This window comes from Triticum aestivum, chromosome 3D, assembly GCF_018294505.1.
Source record: "Triticum aestivum cultivar Chinese Spring chromosome 3D, IWGSC CS RefSeq v2.1, whole genome shotgun sequence".
Classification (NCBI taxonomy): Eukaryota; Viridiplantae; Streptophyta; class Magnoliopsida; order Poales; family Poaceae; genus Triticum; species Triticum aestivum.
The window spans coordinates 293,742,825-293,764,761 of NC_057802.1; the positions used below are offsets into that span (position 1 = coordinate 293,742,825).

The 21,937-nt window shown below is 45.7% G+C and overlaps 2 protein-coding genes and 1 pseudogene across 3 annotated transcripts; all 3 read left to right on the forward strand.

Annotated features, from left to right (window-relative positions):
- The first annotated feature begins 693 nt into the window (after positions 1-693).
- On the forward strand, positions 694-7,897 carry LOC123078499 (protein MLN51 homolog). 2 transcript variants are annotated; one of them, XM_044501032.1, is made up of 12 exons: positions 694-1,405; positions 2,579-2,678; positions 2,755-2,990; positions 3,091-3,917; positions 5,468-5,582; positions 6,098-6,217; positions 6,466-6,509; positions 6,609-6,654; positions 7,008-7,048; positions 7,158-7,234; positions 7,442-7,528; positions 7,617-7,897. In XM_044501032.1, the coding sequence occupies exons 1-9, from the start codon at positions 837-839 to the stop codon at positions 7,033-7,035; spliced, it is 2,085 nt and encodes a 694-aa protein (XP_044356967.1). In that variant the 5' UTR covers positions 694-836; the 3' UTR covers positions 7,036-7,048; positions 7,158-7,234; positions 7,442-7,528; positions 7,617-7,897. The 2 variants fall into 2 exon arrangements, with proteins under 2 accessions (XP_044356967.1, XP_044356966.1); XM_044501031.1 differs by having other exon boundaries at positions 695-1,405; positions 7,008-7,077.
- LOC123078500 (uncharacterized) lies at positions 3,924-5,461 on the forward strand (annotated as a pseudogene).
- A 211-nt stretch (positions 7,898-8,108) lies between the features above and the next one.
- Positions 8,109-8,954, forward strand: LOC123078501 (heavy metal-associated isoprenylated plant protein 36). Its single transcript, XM_044501033.1, has 3 exons — positions 8,109-8,360; positions 8,472-8,547; positions 8,616-8,954. Exons 1-3 carry the CDS (start codon positions 8,109-8,111, stop codon positions 8,741-8,743), a joined length of 456 nt encoding a protein of 151 aa, XP_044356968.1. The 3' UTR covers positions 8,744-8,954.
- The last annotated feature ends 12,983 nt before the right edge of the window (positions 8,955-21,937 follow it).

The window sequence follows — 21,937 nt, forward strand, 5'->3', positions numbered from 1 at the left end:
GGACTCCCCCCTTGGCGCGCCCTCCTCCTTGGCCGGCGGCCTCCCCCTTGCTCCTTTATATACGGGGGCAGGGGGGCACCCCAGAGACACACAATTGATCAACGATATTTTAGCCGTGTGCATACATGCAGACATATTAATGATCCTAGTTAACAAGAAGAAAAGTTGGTTTGCAAAGTAGTCATTAAATTTTTACCTAGGTACCTGTAATTTGAGTTTGTGGCCTTGTATTTAAATTTCTACCTAAGTACCTGTAATTTGAGTTTGTGGCCTTGTATTTAAATTTTTACCTAGGTACCTGTAATTTGAGTTTGTGGCCTTGTATAAGGGAATGGAGGGAGTATATTATTTAGGCCATGTACAATGCTAATGCTAGGTGCTTAGAAAAATAAAGCAGGTTCTTTTAAACAACAATGTCTAGTTTTACCCTAGAAACGCTTAATTAATCGTCTTCGCTTTACAAATAAGCACCTATACTTAAAGAAAAAATAATTTATATTTTTCTAAACACCTTTCTAAAAGTCTTGCATTAGAAGGCCACCGCCGGCCGGCCACGATACTGCGACGGCTCGGCATCGATGCTGCGAACGGCTCCGGCTCGATCGATCGACCGACCGACGCAGAGCATCGTCCTATTCAAAACCCGTGACGAGCGCGATTCAAACGTCACGTCCTCGGTCCGTTCCCGAAATCCCCGTAATCCATCCCGTTTCCGTTCCACGAGTCCACCCCTGTCCCCTGCTCCCGTCTTCCCTTCGATTCGAACTCCCTCTGACCTCTCCCCACACCGCGACTCAAATCTAGGGTTGCTTCGCTCGCTCTCCTCCGCTCCGCCCATGGCCGACCCGCCGCCCCCGGACGCGCACCCGGAGCAATCCCCCGCCACCGAGAAGCCCCCCGCGGCGCCTCTGACACCCGAACCCGAGGATGCGGCGGAGCAGGATGTCGAGTCGGAGGTGGATGAGGAGTACGTGAGCGACCCCGACGACGCTCTCCCGGAGATGCGTCGCCGGGAGGCCAGCGACGACGAGGGGTCCGAGGAAGGTAGGCGGCCTCCCAGGGCGCGGATCGACCCCGACCACGACGACGACGGCCAAGGTGCCCCGGAGGATTACGAGGGCGAAGTGGAGGAGGACGAGGACGAGGAATACTACGATGATTTGTTGGACGAGGAGGAGGTGGGCGAGGGGCTCGAGGAGGAGTATGATGGCCACGCGGTGCCGCCCAAGGAGGTCGCCGCCGGCCAGGGGGAGGCGGGCGAGAAGCCTGGGGAGGAGGGAGCGGAGGCGGAGGCTGAGGCTGACGGGGAAGAGAAGAAGGAGCAGGAGCCGTTCGCGGTGCCCACCTCCGGCGCGTTTTACATGCATGATGACCGGTTTCAGGAGGACGGCCGGGGCCGACGCAGGTGTGCCTTTCTATAAACTATAGACCTTCCCACTGCAGCTCATAGTTTCTGGACAACTTGCAATTATTCGAGGCAAACTAAAATTTAAAGAAGAAGGCTTAGGTGAGAACGTTAGGTGAAGCAGGTGTAGTTTGTTTAAAACAAAGTACTTCCATTAGCGTGAACTAGGAAGCTCCAGTATCTATAGATCAAGGATATAGATTATCATCTGCATCCATCTCGTGACTTTTTTAGTTAATTGAAAGTGTTTGTGTTTTAATTTGGTTTTTTAAGATGCTGTTATGGTAGTAGAGACTATGACTGGCAAATGTAGTGTTATTTAGTCCCAACCTTTACTAATTACTAGTTCAATTATGGCAGTGTTTTTTTGACTTCAAATTGTGCCTCAAGAGGTTGTTATTAAGATTGCCTTAGGCATTACAATGTGTCGGTTATAGGTTTTAATAAAATTATATTTCCAGTACAACCATGTTTGGAGGCATGCAATGTTGGAAAACCTTGTAGCTGTCAGATTCGTTATGTTTCCTCGATAGGGTTAGGCACATACATGTCCCAGCTCTTTCTGCCAAAATTATGCCTACATTGTTGGTCTGCAAATAGCTTGCAGTGTAATGGTAACTGGATATGGTCAGTTATTCTGTCACCACATGCATCCAGCTTCCTGGGAAATTTTGTGTTGCATTTGCGGTTGCAAGCTGGTATCTTGGTAAGAAGGGTCGACGTACTGTGGTGGCTGGGTTATTCAACATATGAACTTGTTGGCCGTTGTCATAGTTTTGGCTGGGTTTTTGCAGTTTATGTTTAGTCAATTTACTTTTATTTACAGGTCTTGTTAGCATGCCACTGTTTGGAATATTGGATAATGTTGGCTGTAATTGTTGCTTAGCGGCTGTTTGGTTTACAGCCCTGAGGTGCCCGACCAAAAAATTGGTCGTTGACCAGCTGTAGGGTGCGCGTTTGGATGGGATCCAAATAATTGGCACGCCAGCCCGCCTCCCCTGTCCTCTCCTTCTTTTACGCCAATTTGTTGGTAAGGGCGAGGGCGGTGGAAGCATTGGCCAATTTTTTGGCTCGCCAACAGCGCCAACGATTTGGCGGGGCTAACCTCGGCTGAAACCAAACAACCCATTAGTCTTGTCCGGGACATATGCTGATATTTTTGTTATAAACTAGGCGAATGCTTGGTGGGAGGAAGTTATGGGATGCTAAAGACGATCAAGCATGGGTGCATGACAGATTCGAGGAGATGAACGTGCATGAGGAGCGCTATGAAGTAAGTACTCATTACCTTTGATTTGATGTGCAAAAACATTTTTTTTCAATATTGAGGTTAATTCTCTGCATTGTAGGATAAGCGAATGTCAAGAGGCCGTTTTAGAGGTCGTGGTAGTGGAGGTAGGACTAGAGGCACTGCCCGTGGATTTTCAAGAGGAGGGAGGTACCACAGTTATCACGAAGATAGCGACAACCAAAATCACAGTGAAAACCAGAACCGGCCCCAAAAGATTGTCCGCGGGAGAGGACCCAGACGTTATGACACAATTGCAAAGAACAACCGAGATGTTGTCGGGTTCCAACGTAAACAGTAAGTAACAATATCTTGGGACAATTGGATTCATATAATACTGCTTTGTTCAGTACAAAGTAATGTTTCTCACACACTTTTCTTGTCATCACTTGTTCAGACCAACAAGATCTCGCGAACCGACCGCTCATTCTGCAGCGGCCAGAGAGCCTGGCCAAATTTCAAATGCACATTCGGAAGCAGTTCCTGCTAAAAAGAATGTTGTCAATTCAAGCTTAAATTCTGCGTCACCACCATTTTATCCCTCTGGTGCCTCAAACCAAGTGGGAGCTCAAAGAAGGGACATACAACCAGGAGGTTCAAATAAGGTTCATCCATCTTCCATGAAGATGGATGACAACATGAAGCTACAATCTGGTCCAGTAGTTAGAGGGAAAGGAACCACGGACTATGGTGGACGAGATAGGTTTCATGCCGAGGGTCCTGTTAGACCATCTCCTGCAAGAAGTGTAGGAGGATCATCATACTCATCAGGGTTTGCATCATCATCAATCAATTCTGGTCAATCCCCTAATAACAGGGCTCAAGGGGGAAATGCAAGCATTGGTGTTCCTTCACATAATCGGCCCACACCCTCATTTCAGCAAACTTCCAGGGTTTCTACGCAACAGCAAAATCATAACTCAATTATGCACCAGAAGTCAGGCCAAGTACCTAGTCAAGCTGCAATGAGAATCCCAACTCAGCAGTTGAGCCATCGGACAGGCAATGCTTCACCAAGTGCTCAGCACCTACCTGCTAGATCAACTGAAAGTGACGAGAATGGTTCATATCCTAGTTCAAATCAATCCAAGACATCTGAGGTGGAAAAAACCAACAAAGAAACTGGACGGGGCTCCTTCATGTATGGTGGAGCCCAGGTTATTGGGGCTGCTGGTCTTGCCCAGGGTGAGCAAAATTTTCCTGGCACTCCAGCTCTCCTGCCAGGTTTGCTTTCTTAACCATCCAACGTTCTTGTTTTCTGGTGATAGTTTAATGAGTAAAATGTACCCAAGGTCCTGAAATTATTTGAGGTGTGCCAGCCGGGTCTTATAACTATGAAAATGCACGTCTGGGTATGGTTCATCACAGGTCCTATCTAGGATTCTAGGCCTGACTTACCCATGTGTTACATTGACTGGTGCCATCTCAGCTCCATTTTGCAAAAGATACCCTAGAAAACTATATCTTCTAGTTTTATTGTCCCCAACATCCCCGTCCCTCTTCAAGTTAAAAGCAAACACCTATGCCGGTGGGAGTCGGCAGGGTTGCTCAATGGGAAGTTCTCCAATGGGCCATTCCCATGGCCGGGCCATCACGCCTGATGCCGTGCAGAGTCAAGTAAGAAACAGCGCAGAGCTCACAGCCACTTATCTTCTCTCTCTGCTCAATTTGGTGGCTTCTGCTCGCCAGTTTCTTCTCACAGTACAAAACCCCATTCTTTCCATCATCCTCCATACATAGGCGCACACAACCGACAAACAATAGCCAACAGCTTCTGCAAGAAACAATGAGAAACATCATGGAGAGAAGCCCCTGTGAGTCCTCATTGTCATTCTCCCCGAGGCACTTCAAGTAGCTGGTTCTCAGCAAGATCAGCAGACATGGTGCCACTAGTATTGCTGTTTAGGTGGAAGGCTTTGTCAAGATTGTCTCGGATAAGCAGGCTGAGGACGAGAATGAGTCGCCCATGGCTTTCTCCTCCACCTGCCCGTTCTTCCACTCGGAGGACTACATGTTTCCTGCTCAAGTATCACTGCCATGTCGCTCCTGCATACGGCACTGGCTGCGGCTCTCTCTGTCCAGCACCTGCAGGGCGGCCTCCGCAAGCGACTCACCGGCAACCTGTATGGACGCTGACGCCCCCATGTCCACCTTGCCTTCCAGGTCAACAACCCGCACGCGCGCTTGGCGCTGCTGCTGCGTAAATGGCCACGGGTTACGTATGCATCGCGCTCGTGTTCCAGCACTCCAAGGGCGCCTCCCCATGCCCCTGCCGTGGGCAGAAAACTGTTGGAGGAGATGGTGTGGCGCACGTACTGTAACGGCACGAGCTGCTGGTATGTGGTGTGATGTGAGTGCGGGGCTGCACACACGGGAGCCCATGTCCATGTGGGTGGAATCATACCAGCATCGTGCGACGGTGGCAAAGGTGCATGCGTGCCCAAAGCGGTCTGTCAGAGAACTTCCAGCTAAATAACCCCGCCAACACCGTTGGCTTATGTGTTGGGGGGAGGTTAGGCACAAGGAAATGAAAAGATATATTTCTAGGTCTTTTTTACAAAATAGAGCTTACATGGCATCAGTCAACGCGTCACGCTGACAGGTCAGACCTGCATAGGACCTGTGAACCTCAGCTGACGTGCATTTTGTTAGTTATTAATAGGACCCAGCTGACACACCTCAAATACTTTTTGGACCTCCGATACATTTCTAATTTAGTTTTTCTTCTAATCTAGTCACTTGGGCCATTTATTTCCTATTTATCCTTCACGCAGTGATGCAATTTGGCGGCCAGCATCCAGGTGGGCTTGGAGTTCCTACTGTTGGTATGGCCCTCCCTGGCTATGTGGCTCAGCAGCAGCTGGGAATGGGAAATAACGAAATGGCGTGGTATATTTCATAAGTCTTACTATGTTTATCGTTCTGTCAGATTTTCATCACCGTCTATGAAATGATGTTTGTTGCGGTGGTACTCGATGTAGTCATGCAAGGGGTTTACAAGACAGTAAATGGATCAAGCCCAAACATAATTTGCACTGAATCATTTGAATGCATGTATCTTGTTGTCTCTCACTTTTGACTACATCTGGCTTATCTTACTTTACTATGTCCGTATACTATGACTTCAAGAGTTGCTGTGTTGCTGAAAGTGAGTTTTTTAGTTTCTCATATTTGAAATATGATAAGGGGATACTTGATAGCTGAAATTGTTTTACAATGTTTGTACATTGAGCTTATATGTAATTCCTTTTTTGTATTGTTCAAGCTTTTATTGATCTCTTCTCTTTTTTTGTGTCCCCCCCTGGACTTAAGACTAATTCTGCTATTTTAGCAGAGAGCCACCTGTTATAATATTTGTACGTGTTTTTTGCTCATCTTACAATACTTTTAAATAATGGCAATAGGTTGCCACTATTGGCTGGTGCAGCTGGGGCTTTTGGAGGATCATATCCACCTTACATTACCCTTGATCCAAGCTTTTACTCTAGGTCTTCAGGACAGACATCGTCGTCAGTTCCATCCAGGTAATATTAGTGTTGACTAATTAACACGTTGTTCACCTTTTGAATCAGCCACCGTCAGAATGAGCTGATATTACTAATTGTTAGCTGTGCAAACATGTAATTTGCTTTACTTCGGGTGCTCATAATATTTTCTCTGCCCCTGTTCCAACCTGATAATTTATCATATTTCACTATTTATCTGTTGCTTCATTCATGAAGGTTCCTTCTAAGCATAAAGGGCATTAACATATATTTATTTATTAATACAGGGAAGGTAACGTTAACCATGGGGCTAAATCTCCTCCTCAAAACGGTAAGTTGTGAGATCCCCTGTTACGCCATACTGCTTAAAAACTCTTAGCATGTGCTACAATTTATAAGTTGTTTCATTTATCTATAATTTGTGATGCAGATATTGTGACTGAAGAGCTTGATCAGCGCCAGAACAAGCATAGGAGGTAAGATATTTTTACTCGGAAAATATTATTTTTGTAGAGTACTATGCACGTTTCAAAATAATTGAAGTTCTAGGATTGTGACCAAGTATATATAGAAATGTTTCAACATCTACAAAAACAAATTTATTTCATTAGATTCATTATGAAATATATATTTATATTATATATATTTGATATTTTAGATCTTTGTGGATTTTTCTATAAAATTGGTCAAACTAAAAAAGGTTTTTTTTTGCGGGAAAACTAAAAAAGGTTTTGACTTAGGAAAATCCTAGAACTTCAATTATTTTGAAATGGAGGGAGTATTTTTTGGACAAGAGCTGTGAGCTTATTCAGGTCCTCTTGTACCGCAGATACTCAGAGATGAACTTCAGTCAGTGAAGCACCCTGTAAGGTGAATTTCATCTGAATAAGCTGCTTACGGTCAGTTGCACACGATTATTTTTTCTGATATTTCTTCTCTGCTCTGCATACTCATCGTGACATGCGCTCATCTTATGCAGGCCCTGTTGTAGGCCCTTTGTGATCTCTGGTTATGATCTGAGCACTTTGGGTGGCTTGGTGTCCTAAATTATATTAGGTACTGTTCTGTTCTGGCATTTTTGGTTCTTAAGTTTCCAAGATAAATGTATTTTAATTGAGCAAAGCACCGTTCCTCCGAGATGTTCCCCCTTTTCTCTTGTTTTCTCCTTTACCCTTCTATCCCCCGCGTGCATTATCTCCCAATCATGTAAATCCTGACTTGGAGGTTGGATACCTGGGTTAACTATGATTTATGTTGTGGCAGGTCTTATAGATGCCTGCTCGTGCTGTAGTTATCTGATGGGGGTCGCTTCACAGCAGAGCAGGGGGTGCATTTGTTGCTTGAGTTGTGGTAAGCCTGTTTTTCAAGAGCAGCACTTGAGAAATGCACTTTAGAGTTTTGGTGAGAATGCAACTAATTGCGCATCATGAAATTTTAGGTGTTGCTTGGTCGAAATGTCTAATTTGTTGGTGGCATCTGAAGACGTGAGCGGTTGTTGAGGAGAGGTTTGAATAATGATCTGTGTTGATTGATAAAGAAAAGCAAGAAGGGCTTTTAGTACATTTTGTTAGTGACTTGAATTTATGTCAGTATAACTCTGATGTACCTATCTATCTATCCTCCAATAGTGGTATTGGCAAGAGCAAGTGGCTTTGTTGCTGCAGTTTGTATCTTTTGGAGTATGTGGGAATGGGGGTGAGATTTGTCAATTTTGTGCCTGATGAGTGCCCAATCAATTGTGTGCTACTTCGGTTCGATATGATCACATTACTAAGTTGACGGCAGTGTTGCCTCAGTCACAACCACAGTCACTCAACTAATCGCCTAATCGTTTAGTTGGACGGATAGATCTACCAGCGACTTTGCTAAGGATTTTTTCTCTAGGTTGGTGGTTGATCTTCTTCGTATCCCTAATAGTATTGGTTGCCTGATGCATGTAGATAGCACCTCTATATATGTGAGTGACATTCATATCCCAGTAGACATGGCTTCAACGATGGGTTTGAAGAAAGCTCTGCGTTGGATGCCACGTTCCTCTGCCAGCCCCCGGCTGGAGGAAGACGAAGACAACAACGAGAGGAACGGGCTGCTGAGGAGCCACCGGGATCAGAACCGGGTCGTGCCCGTGACGGATCTCCATGTTGACGAGCAACCCAAGGCAGGTGCGCATGTGGAGCCCAAGGTAAGCTAGCGCGTGATTCCGGAAACGCAAGCGGAAGCGGAAATTTACCTCGAGATGTGGCCGTAACTTGTGGCACCTAATGTTTCCCTTGCATTGGCATGCATGGCGCAGACCGTGGCCCTGAAGGTGTCGATGCACTGCCATGGCTGTGCGAGGAAGGTCGAGAAGCAGATCTCCAAGCTCCACGGTAGGCGATCAAGTGTACTACTACAAGTGTACATACTATGAGAGTATGAGTTGCCTCTTGTTGTGCAGGAGTTGTGTCCATCAGAATAGAGCTGGGGATGAAGACGGTGACCGTGGTTGGCAATGTGACCCCCATGCAAGTCCTGGAGACCGTCTCCAAGGTGATCAAGTACGCGCACATTCTGCCGCTGCCCTAGCGATGCTGTTTCCCGGTCCACTGTGTGGTGATCGCACTTTTCTTTGATGAAAACGATGAGCGCTATCCCTCTTTTTACTCCTTTTAGCGCTCAATCTGTATCCTGAAAACAGAAAATCATATGTAGATTGTCATTTCAGGAGCCACCCGTGCCCTGGGCTCCTGGCAACTCGATCGTCTCATCAATCTAAAATATGTTGTTTGTGGTGGAATCAGGGTCCACGTGTGCTTGCATTTTTCTGAATTTATTTCAGACTTCCGGTGATGTCTGTTCAGTGGGAGAGAGGAGACAGTTATGTCGACTATGGAGACGCGTGCAATGACTTCGTCAATCTCAAGATGATGTGTCGGCTTTATTTCTCGAAAGTGCTCATAGGGGTAGGGCGTACGTTCGTGCGCATAGGATGAGTGTATGCTCGTATATATGAGCGCCTATGTTGGTGCCGTGTTAAAAATAATCTCAAAAATGTATTCCGTCTTAGGGCATCTCCAACATTGGCCCTCGAATCGCGCGCATCTGTCTGGACCGAGTGGTCCGGATGCATTTGACATCCAACACGGTACCTCATCGATCCGTGGACCGGTCCGGAGGTTCGTTTTCCCACAAACCAGAGGCAAAGCAGGGAGCTTTACGGGCGTCTGGACCGCTGCCATGCATGCACCAAAAACTCGGACGGGACGTCGATCCCAATCATGATAGCAAATAGGATAACTCCTCGGGTCGCACACCTCGTTGATCACCACATAGTGGAACCACAGGCCGTTCCCGGGGGCTGCATAGACAACCCAATACGACGCGTCGAAGTACTCCGTGGAGATATCGACGACTTCCTTCGACTTTACGCCATAATAAGCATTGATGTCCACTTGTGTCTTTGGACAATAGCTGGGTTGTCTGGCTCCTATATTTACTCCCTACGTTTCTGCTTGTTTGGCTAACGGCATACCGGGAGCACCTCTGTGATTGTTATTTCTGGTTGAACCAGTTAAGTACCTTAGGTGGGTGAAGCCGAAAACTGACTATAACAATATGGACAAATCAGTCGACATGTCAAGAGTAGTAAAATTACAGTAGTTAGGGGTTGTTTGCGAAGGCATAGACTTTTCCTAGAAAAAGCCGAATTCATGCTTGGCTTGTTGAAAATATGCTGTACAGGCAATAATATTGTATTATTATATTTTTCATGTTCATAATTAAGAGTTCATAGTCTATGCTATAACTGCTATGATCCTGAAATATGCGATTCAGTAGGAAACTCATATGCACGTGTAGAATGATAAATGGTAAAATAAGGTTCCTAATCTCGCCTCTAAGACTGGCTCAAGTGTTGTTGGTGCTCATGTTTTTCGGATCTTAGAATATTGTTAAGTGTAGCGATAGTCCTAAAACAATATTGAGAGTATGATGTTAGAAGAACGATCATATTGAATCAACCCAAACTTGTTTGTTATACTGATTATATCGTCAGAAGTCAATTGTTATAACATGGAGTGTTAACGTGTGATTTAGTTCCTTAGACCATGAGAGTATCGTAGTCACTTCTTACCGCACGATGAACTTTGGGGTTGCTCAAACGTCATCTGTAACACGATGATCATAACAACAACTTACAGGTTCATTGGAAAGTTTGACAAGGGACTAGATAGCCCGAGAGTGGAATTTGCTCCTCCGACGATGGAGAGATATTCTTAGGGCCCTCTCGGTGTGACGACATCCATCATCGTCTGGCCAGACACAGGTGACTATGTCACGGGGATGTTGGAACATGTATACGAGAAAGAAGAACAAAACCGTGGAGACCGGTATAGTGAGCATGTGTATGACTCAAGAGGATACCGATATATCTCACCTCGGATTTTGTAAAGTATCGCGAAGCAAAGGTAATAGCACATGATAACTATAGGTTCACTCAAATGTCATCCGTGTACTCATAGGGATCGATATGGAACAAAGGGGTTTTGTTCATGTCTATGTTTTATCGAACCCACAGGGTCACAAACTTAAGGTAATCATGATCTGCTGAGTATTAGTAGGACGGGGGTAACAAGAATATATTTGTGAAACTATTCAATTAATATTCGAAATAGTTTCGAGATGAATCGGAAGCGTTTCGGGGTTAGCGAAGGGGTTTTAGAGTTTATCGGGCAATACCGGGTATTACCGATATATTATATATAGGTGGAAATAGTTTCGGTGATGTTAAACTAATATTAAAAGGATCTAAATATGATTAGGAGGCTTTATATTTAAATATCAATGGGCCTAAAAATGCCAAGTAGTGGAAAGCTACTTGGGCCACTTGGGCCCAATAAGGAGGCGCCCCCCTTCCACTTGGGGAAGGAAGGGCGGGAGGCCGCATTAATTGGAGGGGGCTTACCCCTCCTTGGCCGGCCAAGGGGGAAGGGAAACCTTCCCCCCTTGTGGCGCCCCTCCCCTCTCCTCCAAGCTATATATACTAGAGGATTTTTGTCTTTGGAGACACAAGTTTTGGAGCCTCCTCTAGTTCTAGCTGATCCTAGTTGATCAATTAGAGCTTTCAAAGTGCTAGTTATCGACTAGAGGGGGGGGGGGGTGAATAGGCGATTTTTATGGAAGTCTTCAAAACATAGGGGCTTTGAAGACAAACAGTAGATATGAGCCTATTGATATGCAACGGAAGGTAGACTACACTAGACAAGCTATAGTCAAGTAAGCAATGAAGTGAAAGCACGAAGACTATCAGCAGCTAGGTAGAATGGATCAGGATGGAAGATAGTATGAAGCCAAACAACAATAGTCGTCACACAGTGAAGTCAATTAGATCAGGCAAGCAGGCAATGACTTCACGAAGACAAACTGTAAATAAAGAGAGGGAGGAGATAGAACCAGTTGCTTGGTGAGGACAGGGATTTATTGGACCAGTTCCAGTTGCTGTGACAACTGTACGTCTGGTTAGGGAGGCTGAGATTCAACTCAGAAGACCGCGTCTTCACCTTATTCCCCTTGAGCTAAGGACACTTAGTCCTCGCCCAATCACTCTGGTAAGTCTTCAAGGTAGACTTCCAAACCTTCACAGACTTCGTTCACCGACAATCCACAATGACTCTTGGATGCTCAGAATGCGACGCCTAACCGGCTGGAGGATTCACAGTCCTCAAGTGTAACAAGTCTTCAGATCACGCGGACAGAAAGACTTCAGTGATGCCTAACACTCTTTGGCTCTGGGTGTTTTGGGCTTTGTCCTCGCAAGGATTTCTCTCTCAAATGCTTCGGAGGTGGGTTGCTCTCAAACGACAAAAGCCGTGCACTAACTCTGAGCAGCCACCAATTTATGGTGTAGGGGGTGGGCTATTTATAGCCAGGAGGCAACCCAACCTGATTTGTTCGAAATGACCCTGGGTCACTAAGGAACTGACACGTGTCCAACGGTCAGATTTCAAACACACGCGGTAGCTTGACTTGGGCTACAAGTAAAGCTGACTCATCCAGCTCTGGATAAGATTTGCTCTCATTGTCTTCGCTCGAAGACATAGGATTTGGTTGAGCATCACTTCAGTCACTCTGACTTTGTTCACTTGGACCCCACTTAACAGTGCGGTGGTTCCTATGACTCAACAAAGAAGAAAAGGACACTACGAAATGACTATGTCTTCGCACTCCATAGTCTTCATGCGATGTCTTCTCATGTCATAGTCTTCATTGTGAATATCTTCACAGACCACCATTGTCTTCAATGTCTTCACACATTTTTAGGGGCCATCTCCGGTAGGTAAACCGAATCAATGAGGGACTACTACCTGTGTTGTCCTGCAATTCTCACAAACACATTAGTCCCTCAACCAAGTTTGTCATCAATACTCCAAAACCAACTAGGGGTGGCACTAGATGCACTTACAATCTCCCCCTTTTTGGTGATTGATGACAAACTGGTTGAAGTTTTCAACGGGGATAAAAGTATGTGAAATTGTAAGGATTAAGGTATTGTCTTCATAAGTAGCAAAAGGCTCCCCCTGAAGATGTGCATATAAATAGTTTGCGTTTGAATGCAAATGCACATGGCTGGTTTGACTTTGTGGAGATCCTTTTCAACATAAGAAGACAATTCATCATGCATATAAAGATATAACAAAGATAATGACATGCATATTGAAAAATGGACGTCTGCGGAATGACTTCATGCAGAATTTATCATCGCATCATAGAATAGCAAGCAAAGTAGCAGACGACCATCAAGTTTAAGTGTTACAACCCAAAAGAACCAAATGTATAAAAAACGAGAGTTGTAACCACTTGGAAAAAAGATATAGCAACCACCCATATGGACCTGCTTGAAGACTATCAACTCATATGCTTCTCCCCCTTTTGTCAGTAAGGACCAAAAAGGTTTGAAGACATAGAGCATCTACTCATTCCCATCAGGAGTAGATGAAGGTGCAGGGTCGACGTTGGAGTTTGGTGGTGCAGAGGGGCCTGGTGCAGTGTCGAGACGTGGCGAAGTCATGGTTGGTGAAGTGGCATCGTCTTCTTCATCGACGACTCTCGCAACAACAATTGCAGCCGAAGATGAATACTCCGAGTCTTCTAAGGAAGGAGTACGACGCAAGACGACATTCCGGGGAGGCGTGGTATCAAATTTGTAGCGCTCTGTGAAGCCATCTTCGCGAAGATCGTCTTCAGAGCATAGCAATGTCAAACTCTTCTAGGACCTCCGACAGGTTTCATGTGACACGAATGCGTTCTTGGTGGCAAGATTGCGAATGCGATTAACTTCCACCAAGAGGCTCTGCATCTGACGCTTCAACCAGTCATGGTGCCTATCCTGTTTCTGATGTAAGGCCACAAGAAGCTCTCGGCCATTGAGTACACGAGATCGCTTCCGAGGCCTTTGAGCAATAGTGCTTTCAGTGGCTTTAGTAGTTGCACGATGAGGTGCACGTGTATTGCCAGCCAGAGGATAAACACGAGTTGCATCAAGAACTCCCTCAATTGGTTGCGAATAGCTTTGGTTATCGACATTGTGAAGATAAATTGGCTCCTTGGCAGGCTCAGGGTAGATGGCTTCGACAGACATATCAACCTCAGGCAAGAAGATAAGATGGTTGTGCGCAGAGGGCTGATAGTTGACAGAAGAGTGAAGCTTGAGTAAGCGCATCACCTATGGAGCATAAAACTTCAAGCCAAATAGATCAATTCCAGATGCCGGAAGTTGTCTGATGAAGAAATCTTGAGCATTGAAGCTGATGCCATTGAGAATATAGAAAACCAATGTCTTCACCGAGCCTTCAAGCTTGGCTGCAGGAGAATGTCCTTTGACGGGCCATAGAGTTCGCCTTACAATGTGATAAATGGTACGGGGCAGATACTCGAGGTCTTCGACAAAGAATTCCTTAGGATATTCAACATCTTGTGGCAGAGGCTTCATCATACTGAGCATCTGACTCATGTTGGGTTCAGGCTTCTGAAATATGCTCTCCAATGCATTCCTGTGGAGCTGAAAACCAGGTCCATAGAGCTCACCTAGAGTGGGCAGGGAAGTAAGCTCAATGATATCTTGAGCTTTGGCTTCATGGTGCACATCACCTGTCATCCACTCAAGGACCCAAGTCTTCGGATCCCTGTTGTAGCCACGAATGTGTAGAGTGGCATAGAATTGCAGCAGAAGCTCCTCATTCCAATGCTCTTTGTCAGTCACGAACGGCAGAAGACCAACATCTCTGAAACAGTCTACAGCTTCTTCTAAGAAGGGCAGACCAGCAATGGCTTCACAATCCAGACACATGCGAGGAAAGATTCGCCCTTGATTGTATAAGATACAGGAGTAATAACTGTGCTGTTGATAACTCCAGAAGCGATCAAATGAGATCCTTGGCTTCGAGTAAGGGTTCTTTGCACTGTCAAAGAATTTGTTGTGTGCCCTGAAGCTGTTTACATTGAATGAGCCTGGCGATGTTGCAGCACCGGGGAATCTTGGCAGTCTGGGCTTCAGTTTGTGGACCTGAGGCCTTTGCTCCACATGGTATTCAAATTGTGGTTCGGGAGCAGTGGGAGGAACCATGATGGGCCACCGAACTGTGACAAGTCCTCCACGATTATAGGCCTGCTCAATTGTGTGAGGCCTTGGTGGTGGAACTGCAGCATCGGTATGGACTGGGGCTTCAAGTTGCACACTGGCTTCAGGAGCAACATTAGCTTCAGGCGCCACAATGTCTTCAGCTATGACAACGTCATTGGCTTCAGTAGAGTTGGTTGTGGCCTCCTCAGTGTTTTCAACCTCCTCTTGAGTAGCAGGAGGGTCGGGCGCAGACTCGTTCTCCTTGAGAACAGCTTCTTGAGTGATAGGGGGTGTGGCAACTCTCTCTTCTTCTAGAAGCGGTTCTTGGTTGTCATCGGCTGATGCAGCCAGAATGTCTTCAGCAGCTTTTGCTTCAGACACAGAGACGTTCGCAGTTGGAGTGGCTTCAGGAAACACTTGAAGTGCTACTGAGCTGTGTTGCACTTCTCCTTCTGGAACGCTCGGCATGGCGACCTGTGGCCTAGGGCCTTTGCGAAGCCTGCGGAAAGCGGGCGACGCTTGTGGTGATGGAGTGGTCTGCACCATGTAATTGTCATCGTCAAGCATCGAAGTGGTGACTTGAGGTGGTGGAGTACTGGGTGTGTCTTGAATGGGGGAGTCTTGAGGGCGATCGGCCCACGAATCATCCTGAGCAATTGGCGTCAAAGGACGACCAATGCTGATGAGTTCACTGTTCGTGAGAACAGGCGATGATACCAGTCGGTGCTCGATTTGAGGAAGGACTTCATCATCATCTACATTGTCTTCACGACTAATGTCTTCAGCTATGATGGGGTCAACAGTTGGAACTTCTTTATCTTCACGAGCCTCTATGGAAGCAGGCTCGTGTACGACAAGATGACGCTCTTGGTTGGTGGAGGAAGGACGAGCAACTGAGATGGGCTCGACAACAAGTGGTTCTGTGGCAGCAGCACGCTCTTTCTGCGAAGACTTTGTCTTCGGCTTCTTTGTTGACGGAGCACCATTAGAGGCATTCTTGTGCTTGCGCTTCTTGGCTTCGGCCTCAGCTGCCCTTATTTTCTTCAGCTCTGAAGCTGCTGAGGGGACCTTAGGCTTCGAGCCTATCATGCTGGCAGGGAAGACAATTCGAGGTGCTTCCTGCCTTGATGCTTCAGCTTGGGCCACAACAGGCTTCATCTTCAGTTTGGCAGCCATCTTGGGGTCAATGCCTGGACGCCCAAGAGCCTTGCGCTTTTCTGCCTCATTGTGAGCTTGAACACATTTCTCTACGAAGTATTTCATCTGCTCTCTTGAACCTTTTGCTTCCTCACGTTTCTTGTGAAACTCCTCCTTGAGGTCATGCAACATCTGCTTGAAGCTTTGAACATCAGCCACGCTGATCTTGGCCATGTGCTTCTTGAATTGAGCCTTTTCATAGTCAATTTTGTTCTTCAGCTCGACGATCTTCTGAGGCAGAGCCAGCTCATTAGCAATGGCTCCGTGGAATGTGACGCTTATGTCCACTGGGAGCTGAAGGTCATCGATGCTGAGGCTCGGGTTGTCAAACCACTCATCAATGAAGTTATTCAAAATATCCACATCAAAGAGGGGCAAATCGTTGAAGATATCCGCCTCTTGCTTGCTCTTGATTAGCAGCTCAAGGGCATCATCACCAAAATCTTCGTCGCTTGACAGATCAATAGCTTCATTTTTGTTCCGCAGAACGGCAGCTGGAGTTAGGTCATGCCCAGAAATCTTCATGTGCTTCTTCTTCTTGGGCTTCTCCGTCTTGGAGACATGAGAAAGATCTTCAGATTGCACACTGGGTTCAGGAGGTGCAGTGGCCAATGGCTTCACACGCGAAGCTTTTGGTGTGGCAGAGGGTTTTGAAGCCTTTGATTTCTTCTGCTTTTGAGGCTTAGGTGGAGCTGGCGCTTCATCAGAATCTGCGTCATCAGCTGAGTGCTCCACGGCTGCCCCCTGAACAGCAATGTGAGTGAGAAGACCTTCGAGATTATAGAAGGGGCCGATGACATTTGGTTCAGCATCACGGGTGCCATCAGCCCTTGGAGCAGATGGACCAGGGTTGAAGTCAAGTCCAAATGCTTTCTTGTTCTTCACAGCAGAATCCTTGGCAAACTTATAGTTGCGCTTGAACAGATTGTCATCTCAACACCATAGCAGAGAGGATGGGTCAGCATTCTCGGGCTGTGGTCCTCGGACCATGCAAGGATAGAAGCCTTGAACAATGGCTTCGGACTTGGACTTGGGTTGAAGATTTTTATATAAAATATCTCCCCATGGTCTCTTGATGGCGTTCTTCTCAGCATATTCAGCAGTGACAAATCTGTACTTGAACCATTCCTCTGCCCAATATCTTCGAATCCATTGGATTCGAGTTTTGCGCTGGCCATAGCTTTCTTCAGGATCTGTCTTGTACATCTCATACAGATCAGGAGGTAGATCCTTGGATGTATTTCCACGGCGCTGTCTGCCGCCTTTCCTTGCAGATTTTCCTGTTTCCATTATATTCAAACTGAAAGGCTTCAAGACTGTGAATGGCTTCCTCTTGCTGGTCAGACAGGAACTGGCTTCGGGAGAATTGATGTGTCGCTGTAAGAATTCTGCAAATGAATGCAGACTATGAGAACCAAGGGATTCTCCCACAAACATGTACTTGTGACAGCATTAGAGATGCGAGGGAAGGGGAAGAGGTCATATGCATTCTGAGAACATTTTGAAGAGAAATCAGTTTGAAGACATTGACCTCACAGCGCGAAGACATTCACTTATTTGATGAGAGTTGGTTCCAGATTTGTACGAATCCAAGAATAAGTACAAGTGAGGAATCTAACTAGTTGTGAAGCATAAGTGAATATACTTGGCAAGATATGGGATACAGAACAAGATAAATCCAGATTTGGAAGTTAAGAAACCACTTTTGGGTAGAGTGGATGGATCTGATGGATCAGAAAGGCAGTAAAAGTAAGATTTAATTACCGCACGAAGAACTGCTAGACGAGGTTGAGAGGGAGGCCGAGCAGTTCAATCTCCCATGCCCTAACTTGGCGGCGGAAGACACCTACGGCGGCGGCGGAGAGGACGAGGTCCGCGACCGGCGTGAGGACGGCGTCGGAGAAGTCGCGGCAGCTAAGCGCTTCATCTCCGGCGTCGACGCGAGCTAGCGAAGGCGCTAGGGTTTGTGCGAGGTGGCGAGGTGGGAGAAGAGATTGTGACCGCGGTGAGTTGTGTATATATAAGGAAAGGGACAGCACAACATAATTACGCAGGTGCCCCTGGCGGTTCACATCTGAAGGACACGTGGCAAGCATGCAACACATTGGAGGTTGTTCCATGTTCCCACGCACGCCTGGACTGTCGGGTGGTCGTTCCGGCTTCTCCGGGTTTCAGGCAATAAGGATATTATAGCATTAAAACAGATTCAACTTTTGTCTCTGTATCTTCTGCTGACAAGGACGCAGAGAAGACATTCGACAGTTTCAATAGAATGCATAAGATTTGGATAGATAGAATCTGAGGTAGAAGCATAGAAGGGGTTAGGGTCCGATCACATTCACTTAGATCAAAAGACTCAAACCAGAAGACATAGCTATAAGTGAATGCTGTAGAGGACATAACACAAGTATATGTATGTATATATATATATATATATATATATATATATATATATATATATATATATATATATCAGTATAAGACCAAATCAACATTGTGAAAATAAACATGAAGTCAAATCAATGTTGAAGACAAACCAAATGCAAATACTTTGCAAAAGTGACGCCAAACGAAACACTTCGAACAAAAGTTTGGTGGTGGTGTTACCCACCGTATAGGAAGTATTAGACCCAGACACGGCGCACAATTATCGTGGCGCTTCGAACTCAAATTCTGTGTTAATGTATTCACACTTAGAGTGTATGTCTTCATTGATTGAAGATATACGTTACTTCATGTGTTGCACATCTAAGTCATCAACATGCATAAGTGTTAGGATGTGTGTCCAATCACAGGACATTCGAGGATTATAAGATATTTAGCTCACACCGCAACTTGCAAAAACTTTTCTCATCCAAGGGCTTTGTGAAGATATCTGCCAATTGCTCTTCAGTGTTGACGTGAATGATATTAATATCTTCCTTCATGACATGATCTCTGAGAAAGTGATGACGAATTTCAATGTGCTTTGTCTTCGAGTGCTGAACTCGGTTGTTGGCAATCTTGACGGCACTTTCATTGTCGCAGTAAAGTGGCACTTGCTTCAGATGGATGCCATAGTCCTTGAGAGTTTGCTTCATCCATAGAAGCTGAGCACAGCCGGATCCAGCAGCAATGTATTCAGATTCAGCAGTGGAGAGAGATACACAGTTCTGCTTCTTTGAAGACCAACAGACAAGTGATCGTCCCAGAAAGTGAAATGTGTCTGATGTGGACTTGCGATCAACCTTTTCACCAGCATAATCAGCATCTGAGAATCCAACTAGATCAAACTATGAGCCCTTTGGATACCATAATCCTAGTGTTGGGGTGTAAGCCAAATATCGAAGAATACGCTTCACAGCTAAGTGATGCGACTCCTTTGGTGCCGCTTGGAATCGGGCACACATGCAAACACTAAGCATTATATCTGGCCTAGATGCACATAAATAGAGTAAAGAAACAATCATGGAGTGGTACACCTTTTGATCGAACTCTTTACCATTGTCGTTGGGGCCCAGATGACTTTTGGTTGGCATTGGTGTTGAGTAACCTTTGCAGTCTTGCATTCCAAACTTCTTCAGGAAATCTTTGAGGTACTTCTCTTGTGATATGAAGATGTCGTTGCTCTGCTGACGGATTTGAAGACCGAGGAAGAATTTCAGCTCACCCATCATGGACATCTGATATTGCTCTTGCATCATGTGTCCAAACTCATCACAGTATCTCTTGTCAGTGCAGCCGAAGATAATGTCATCCACATAGATTTGGCACACAAACAGTTCTCCATCATACGTCTTCATGAAGAGTGTAGGATCTAGAGAACCAGGTTTGAAGCCTTTGCTCTTCAGGAAGTCTTTGAGTGTGTCATACCAAGCATGAGGGGCTTGTTTGAGGCCATACAGTGCCTTGTTGAGCTTGTATACCATATCAGGATGTTTTGGATCTTCAAAGCTAGGTGGTTGTGCAACATACACTTCTTCTTCAATCTTGCCATTGAGAAAAGCACTCTTCACATCCATTTCATACAGAAGAATGTTGTGATGGTTGGCATAGGCTAGCAGTATGCAAATTGCTTCAAGCCTAGCCACCGGAGCAAATGTTTCATCAAAGTAAATCCCTTCAACTTGAGTGTATCCTTGAGCAACGAGACGAGCCTCATTTCTGACAACTTGACCATGCTCATCTTGCTTGTTGCGATATATCCATTTGGTGCCTATGATGTTGTGCTTGCGAGTATCAGGACGCTTGACCAATTCCCACACATTGTTTAGCTTGAACTGTTGAAGCTCTTCTTGCATAGCTTGAATCCATTCAGGTTCCATGAAGGCTTCAAAAACTTTCTTGGGTTCAGATATTGAGACAAAAGCAAAGTGCCCACAGAAATTTGTAGCTGTGTTGCTCTTGAACGAGTGAGTGGACCAGGTGCATTGATGCTATCGATTATCTTCTCAATCTGTACTTTATTTGCAACACGAGGATGAACTGGACGAAGATTTTGCTCTTGCTGATCATTGTCTTCATCTTGAGCATTGGCTTCAGGCTGAGCATTGTCTTCAGGTTGATTATGCGCAGAAATGATAAGTTCCTCTTCAGCCTGTGCCTCTGAAGGTATGATTTCTCCAGTACCCATAAGCTTAATCGATTCACTAGGAGGGACTTCATCTAGCACATTTGGCAAGTGCCCTCTTTGCGAGCCGTTAGTCTCATCGAACCGCACATCCACAGTTTCAACCACTTTATAGTGAAAGAGGTTGAAGACTCTGCAGGAGTGCGAATCCTTTCCGTAACCAAGCATAAAACCTTCATGTGCTTTCGGTGCAAATTTTGAAGTGTGATGTGGATCCTTGATCCAGCACCTAGCACCAAATACTCTGAAGTAACTGACGTTTGGCTTCTTACCAGTCAGGAGCTCATAGGATGTTCTCTTCAGAAGCTTGTGAAGATAAACACGGTTGATGACGTGGCATGCGGTATCAATGGCTTCAGGCCAGAACTTCCTTGGAGTCTTGTACTCATCAAGCATCGTTCGAGCCATCTCAATGAGTGTCCTGTTCTTGTGCTCCACGATGCCATTCTGCTGAGGTGTGTATGGAGCAGAGAACTCATGAGTGATGCCCAATGTATCAAGATAAGTGCCGAGGCCTGTGTTCTTGAACTCTGTGCCGTTGTCACTTCTGATGTGCTTGATCTTGATGCCATAGTTCGCCATGGAACGATTGGCGAAGCGTCTGAAGACATCTTGCACTTCATTCTTGTAGAGGATTATATGCACCCATGTATATCTTGAATAATCATCAACAATGACGAAGCCGTAGAGGTAAGAAGTGGTAGTAAGAGTAGAGTAGTGAGTAGGGCCAAATAAGTCCATGTGAAGCAGCTCGAAGGGTTGAGATGTCGTCATGATTGTCTTCGAGGGATGCTTGGCCCTAGTCATCTTTCCAGCTTCGCAGGCACCACACAGATGATCCTTCTTGAACTTGACGCCCTCGATGCCAACGACGTGTTTCTTCTTCGCGAGAGTGTACAAGTTCCTCATGCCAGCATGCCCTAGCCTCCGATGCCAGAGCCAGCACTCTGAAGCTTCTGCTAGAAGACATGCGACCAACTGTGGTCCTGTTGAGAAATCTACCATGTACAGATCATCTTTCCGATACCCTTCAAAGACTAGAGACTTGTCAGATTCCATTAGAACAAGGCAACGATATTTTCCAAATATCACAATCATATTCAAATCACAAAGCATTGAGACAGACATTAAGTTGAAACCAAGGGATTCAACACGCATCACTTTATCCATGTGCTGATCCTTTGAGATTGCAACTCTACCTAGACCCAATACCTTGCTTTTACCAGTGTCAGCAAATGTGATGTGACTCTTGTCAGATGGACGTAAGGTTGAGTCCATGAGAAGACTTCGATCACCAGTCATGTGATTAGTGCATCCACTGTCCATAATCCATTCTGAAGCATGTGGTGTCATATCC

Excerpts from the sequence above, each read along its gene's own strand:
- LOC123078499 (XM_044501032.1), top strand. The coding sequence starts at position 837 with ATGGCCGACCCGCCGCCCCCGGACGCGCACCCGGAGCAATCCCCCGCC. Across the intron at positions 3,918-5,467 it reads CACTCCAGCTCTCCTGCCAG|TGATGCAATTTGGCGGCCAG; the intron begins GTTTGCTTTCTT and ends TCCTTCACGCAG. Across the intron at positions 6,510-6,608 it reads TAAATCTCCTCCTCAAAACG|ATATTGTGACTGAAGAGCTT; the intron begins GTAAGTTGTGAG and ends TTTGTGATGCAG.
- LOC123078501 (XM_044501033.1), top strand. The coding sequence starts at position 8,109 with ATGCATGTAGATAGCACCTCTATATATGTGAGTGACATTCATATCCCA. Across the intron at positions 8,361-8,471 it reads GTGCGCATGTGGAGCCCAAG|ACCGTGGCCCTGAAGGTGTC; the intron begins GTAAGCTAGCGC and ends TGCATGGCGCAG. Across the intron at positions 8,548-8,615 it reads GCAGATCTCCAAGCTCCACG|GAGTTGTGTCCATCAGAATA; the intron begins GTAGGCGATCAA and ends CTTGTTGTGCAG.